At 41.0% G+C, this 6,108-nt stretch overlaps 1 protein-coding gene across 4 annotated transcripts in view; it reads left to right on the top strand.

Moving 5' to 3' along the window:
* The window catches only part of tfeb (transcription factor EB), an 89,732-nt gene extending 84,116 nt beyond the window's left edge, over positions 1-5,616 (top strand). For 2 of the 4 annotated variants that reach the window (XM_034166931.1, XM_034166929.1), the window contains exons 7-11: positions 1,859-1,976; positions 2,216-2,272; positions 2,695-2,770; positions 2,906-3,053; positions 3,445-4,017. In XM_034166931.1, the coding sequence (XP_034022822.1) occupies positions 1,859-1,976; positions 2,216-2,272; positions 2,695-2,770; positions 2,906-3,053; positions 3,445-4,017 (972 nt within the window). Of the gene's footprint in view, positions 1-1,858; positions 1,977-2,215; positions 2,273-2,694; positions 2,771-2,905; positions 3,054-3,444 lie in introns of all 4 variants that reach the window. The other 2 variants (XM_034166930.1, XM_034166932.1) reach the window with 2 other exon arrangements.
* The last annotated feature ends 492 nt before the right edge of the window (positions 5,617-6,108 follow it).

Below are 6,108 nucleotides of genomic sequence, written 5' to 3'. Positions count from 1 at the left end.
GGCTTTCAAAGAGAAAAGCATGTTCAACAGGTGCTGGCTTCATCCTTAAATAGTGGACACCTGATTCACACCTGTTTGTTCCACAAAATTGATGAACTCACTGACTGAATGCCACACTACTATTATTGTGAACACCCCCTTTTCTACTTTTTTACTAATAGCCCAATTTCATAGCCTTAAGAGTGTGCATATCATGAATGCTTGGTCTTGTTGGATTTGTGAGAATCTACTGGTGCCTTGTTTCCCATGTAACAATAAGAAATATACTCAAAACCTGGATTAATCTTTTTAGTCACATAGCACTACTATTATTCTGAACACTACTGTATATTGCAGTATTGACTGTAATAAGTGCATTGTATATCGGATCATTCAAAATAATGTTAGTGACTGTCATAATATAATTGTTCTCTGTTAGAATTGATTAATGTGATTAAGACTGATTTAATGTGGTTAGAGGGGCTGTTCACGAGGGATTTTCATTGAAGAACCACAAAGAATCATGTGGACAGTTCATTTTCCCCCCAAACAATCCCCAACACTTATTTCTAAAAAACAAAACAAAACCCTACATTATCAAGTTCTTACATCTAATGAAAATTTGTCCTTATTTCTTGCAGTCTTCAGAAGATTTGTGTAGTTTTCACAGAGCCCATAGTTTACATACAGGAGAGACTCTGCAGAGGTCTGTGTGCATGTTTGTGGTTATGAATGTATTTGATCTCTCTGCTCAGACAGTAGCCGCCAGATAAGATATCTTTTATTATTATCTTTCAGGTCTCATTAGATTAGTTGTGACACACGTGCCCTCACTTCAGGGAGTACGGCACAAGTCATAAAAAGATGTAAAAAGTCCTCACACTCATGAAAGTATACTGTACAATTAAAAGAAAATCATATCTATTTAGTTGCTCTCACTATGCAATGTCTAAAGTGCAAGTGTTAGGAGACCACAAAACATGGAAGAGTAGCAGGACATTCAGGAGAATCATGTCATAAAGAGAGAGTGAGATAAGATAGAGGCAGCCACTGCTCTCTGTCCGACAGACTGTACTTAGGTGTGAGATTATTGCATTATCTCCTGTTATCAGCACTTTACTGCATGCTGAACACAACCACTCACTTTATAAAAGTACTTCAGGTTTCGGGTTTTAAGTTGTAAATGAGTTCTTCAGGAAATGTGGAGTTTAAGTTCAGGTCAGTGTGACCTCAGTTTGACTTGTTGCTACATTTCAGTGTGATTAAGTTGAGCGTTCCGTCTGCTCACATGTAAGCTGCACTCTGAGTGCTGTTATGTCTGTCAACTGACAGAGGATTGCATTCAGTTGTTTTTGTTTTTTAAGTTCCAATCAGCACTTCATGACATCATGAGGGGAGAATGTTAAAGACTGAGATAAAAGTAAACCCCGTATCTCACAATATTTGAAAGAAACAAAAGCATGAAAGAAAATTTTGAAAAATATGCTCAGCTCTTCTTTAACCCGGCAACCAAATCTCTACGAAGATTTGCTGTAGTCTGAACACTTTTTGAGTTTTAGTGTCTGCAGACAGACAGACTTTGTTGAGATGAGTTAGAGCAAACTCATCATGTAACAGTTGTTGAAATTTCAGGATTAAGAACTGAGCTTCCCTCACACTAATCCATCAAAGTGTCCCAGGAGCACAAAACTTCCATGTGCTCTCTTCAGCCTCTGGTGTAGTTTCAGATAAGTGGACGCTAAAGGTAAAAGGAGCTGGTAAAATGTCTCTTCCTGGCCTTGCTCCTATTGCAGATGTCCTGTTGCTGTTGACATATAACAGTTGATTCATTGTATTTGTCCTTCGTAGGTTTTTCTAAGTGTGTGTATTTCCTTCCCAGCTCCCTCTGTCCAGCAGTCATCTGGATGTTTATACGGGTCCTGGGATGAAGGGGCCAGCCGGTGCCATGACCAGTAACTCTTGTCCTGCAAATTTGACTATCAAAAGAGAACTGTCAGGTGCGAAAAATGAGAAATTTTGCATGATGTTGTTTATAGCCTGGAACAATTAAGACGTTAAGTTATACTGAAGAATAAGGTCATGATGTTCTCCAGTCATTTAGTCATTAAAGGATTCTTGTAGTCTGGTCTGTAATTTATGTCTGTCTTTGTCATCTGTTGACACATTTGAAACACTGTTTGTGTTGAGATGTGGCACAATCACTGCCATTAGTTAATTAAGTTTTGTTATTGCAAAGAAACAGAAGCCCGTGCACTGGCCAAGGAGAGACAAAAGAAAGACAACCACAATCTGAGTAAGTGTTTCCCTCTCAGCATGATTTATAATTTATATGATGGTAGTTACAATCTTCTCATTGTTATACTCACAGAGGCAGGCATGCGTACACACTCCCACACAACCACCATAATCTCTACCTTGCAAAAAACATTTTATACTCTACATTGATTTAGCTGACACAGTGCAACCAGCGGGTGGATGGTTAACCTGCTTATTTCTGCTGTTCTGGCATTAAAGTGCAATTGCCTGTGAACCTGTGTGTGTGTGTGTGTGTCGCTGTCTGTCCTTTTCTTTATGCATATCCATTGTTGCCAACCTATCATACGCTGGAACTATTACTGATAATACTGCACCTTTATTTTTGGAACTCTAAAGGTTGCTGTTTGCTCTTGTCCTCATTATTTCTTTTTTCTTTTCCTCTTCTGTCCTCTTCTATAGTTGAAAGACGGAGGAGATTCAACATTAATGATCGCATTAAAGAGCTAGGCGCCATGATCCCAAAAACAAACGATCTGTAAGCTGCTTTTGTGAATCTGCATTTGAAGTGTAGATGCAGCATGTTGATTGAAATGTCAGTACTTACTGCTGCATTGCATGTTGCAGACCCACAGAATGACAAGTGCATGTGTGTAATTTTGTATGTGCACAGTGATGTGCGCTGGAACAAGGGCACTATACTGAGAGCATCTGTAGAATACATCAAACGTATGCAGAAGGATGTGCAGCGGACCAGAGAGGTAGAAAACAACTTCAAAAGGATGGAGATGGAGAACAAACAGCTGTTGCTACGCATTCAGGTATGAATAAACCAACCACACACGTAAAAATACACATATCAGACGTGGGGAAGTCTAGACATTGATTGTAGTTTCAAAGCCAAACTTACAATTTGAAAAATACTGCAACCTACTTTTTTTTTACAATACAGTAGTACACATTATTTGCAAAGTAAGGTTTTTTTTTGTTGTTTTGAGGTATCACATTTAAAAGCAGTGACTCAAACCAAATTGACTGCTGAGCAGAATGTGAACTTTTGATGCATTAAAACATTATGCTAGCATCAAATTGGAACTAAGTTGTTATTGGATTTGCCAATAATTGCTGGGAAGGGAAATTTCCTAAATAATGGCAGCATTGATTCAGCAAATATGTCAGTACTGACAGTACTACCCCACCCACTCTGAACAGAAGTTGGAGATGCAGGCTCTTCTGCACGGCTTGCCCAACACGTCTCCCTCTGGCCCCAACCTGGCTGACTTGATGTCTTCTCATATAAAACAAGAGACCAGCCCAGAAGAGACATTTCTCCACACCCATGCACAGGTCCACCACCAAAACCAGCACCTACATCAGAACCAGGCTCAACCACAGGCCCAGCAGCACTACTTTCTTCCTCAGCACCACCTCCACCACCAGAGCCAGGCTCCACCTCAGCCCAGGCAGCTGCTTCCACCGCCCCAGCATCTCCAGCCCCAGCTGCCTGTTCAGTTCCCGGCTGTGGGCAGCTCCCAGCCCTTTGACTTTGCGCCGTCGCTGGACTTGTGTGATGGGATACCACACTTCTCAGATGGCATGTCGGGGCTGGGTGATCTGGGTGGACTGGATTTGCAAGGGAGGAGAAGTGACTTAGGCTTCCTGATGATGGACGAGCCATTGTCTCCTATGGGCGGAGACCCGCTGCTCTCTGCGATGTCTCCTGAAGCCTCAGTTGACTCCAGTCGCAGATCAAGCTTCAGCATAGAAGATGGTGACATACTGTAGAGAACACACACACACACACACACACACACACACACACACACACACACACACACACACACACACACACACACACACACACACACACACACACACACACACACACACACACAGAAGTGCCAGATAGATTGCTTTAAAATGTGAACAGTTTAGAAAATATTGGTACTTCAGCAAAACGACTTCAGCACATGAGACAAGGAGGAATAGTACTAGTTTCCCATTGCAGGTTTTTGACGATTGGCTACATCTCAATTACGGCCTAAAATGGGGTGTAAAAGGCATTAATAGGTAGTAAAAGTAGCACTGTAGGTCCTTTTGAGCTATTATGAAAGTTCTGAACATGTTCTAAAATTTTGTGGTGTGGGTACACATCATGATCCCAAACAGTGAATAAATAGTCTGATGTAATTTGCGCAGATATGGGGCAATATTTTGCAAAAGTCAGGGCATGTGAGCAATAAGAGCGTGGCCCAAGTGCAGTGTGGAGCCAAGAGAATGGACTGTGGCCAGAGCGTGTGTGGAGTGTCATATTATAAGAAGCTAGACCATCATCTGTCGCTCCGCCTTGCATAGCCTTTGCCAGACAACACATACCATGTGTCTTACTGCATTTTTATGGATGGCTTTGTTATTATTTCATCAGTGCATCTTGAAATTAATAGTTTCTGCTTGAATCTGGATTTGGCAGCTAAAATACAATGCAGATTGTGTTATAATTGGCCGATTTCATTACACTGGGGTGAAACTGACCGGACCAAGCAGCAAGTGCAACAGTGTATGTGGTGTGTGAGTAGTGGTGCATTCAAAGAGTCACTGTTCACTGACCCCTTTAAATCTCCTCTGGAATTACAATAGACATCTATAATCTCATGAAAAGCATGCTGCACTCTTCAGCAGAAAATAGTTTTCAGATGGTCACAGATGCATTTACCTTTGTGGAAAAGTCTTGTTATAACCGTGGGCGTTAGTGCGTAGACTGCACAGTGTAAAGCTGTGAGCGTGCTCGGAAGCTGTCCTCTCATGGGGCTGCATTCAAAATCGTTTGTAGTCTGCACTAACCTACTGTTTAATAAATATGACACAGAACGTTTGCCTGCTATTGTAATAAATCCATCCCGATTTCCTAATTTTTGGAATCAGGAAGGCCAAAAATCTGCAGTGGGAGACCAACTTGAGACAACAGAAATTCCACCAACACATAGTAACATGTGATACATACGACCCACATCACACAGTTTGCGCATGCATTGATAAAATTCATTAATGGCATAGTTATCTCCCTTTAACTGTGAACATGCACAGTGAGAAACACTTTGTACAAATGTTAGTGAGGTAAACTGTAAACTGAGCAGCTTGAAAGTTTTCCCATCACATTGAGGATTTACAGCGCTCACAGGTCCAGAGGTATATAATACGTATGGCCTTGGTGGTTCCATAAAGGTGGCTCAGAATCATAATTGAAGAGGGGCCAAAACCAGCAGTTAATTAGATGGAAGGACACAAGGACAACTGAGTGCATCATCTCACGCAGTAGAGGACAAGTTATTTTCCGCTTACATCAACCTCACCTTAAGTGATTGAATGAATGTTAGTGAATTAAAAGGAAATAGTTTTATGGTCCTGCATGCATAATTCAGATTAAAGAGTCCAGTAACATTGATGTCCACATGTGTCCATTTGGCTGAGTGGACACAAAAGTCAGACAATGTAAGAGGCAATACTCCAGGATTCAGTAAATCCATTATTATCGTAACCAAAAACTGATCTGTCACTACACTCGGGTAATCAGGGTATGTTGTTTCGAAACAGTTGCAGATGGCAGGTTGCTAATCTTTGCCAAGGTGCCTTTTGATTTTTGAACCTACTAACCTACAAAGTTCAGAGGTCATGCCCAGGGTTGATAGTTGATATTAATTATGGCTATTAAAAGCTTCAGAGTTTGTTTTCCAACAAACAAGGGAAAAAAGGGTATTTTTTTTCTTTTTTCCCTCCACTCCTTACTTCGGCTGTGTTCACATTATAAGCCTTAGTGCTCATGTTTATATGTTTGCTGTTGTTAGTTGCTAGAGTTCACATTTGTGTTATTGGAGCAAA

The sequence above is a fragment of the Thalassophryne amazonica genome, chromosome 3 (assembly GCF_902500255.1).
Source record: "Thalassophryne amazonica chromosome 3, fThaAma1.1, whole genome shotgun sequence".
NCBI classification, from domain to species: Eukaryota; Metazoa; Chordata; class Actinopteri; order Batrachoidiformes; family Batrachoididae; genus Thalassophryne; species Thalassophryne amazonica.
This window is presented reverse-complemented; position numbering and strand designations above follow the sequence as displayed.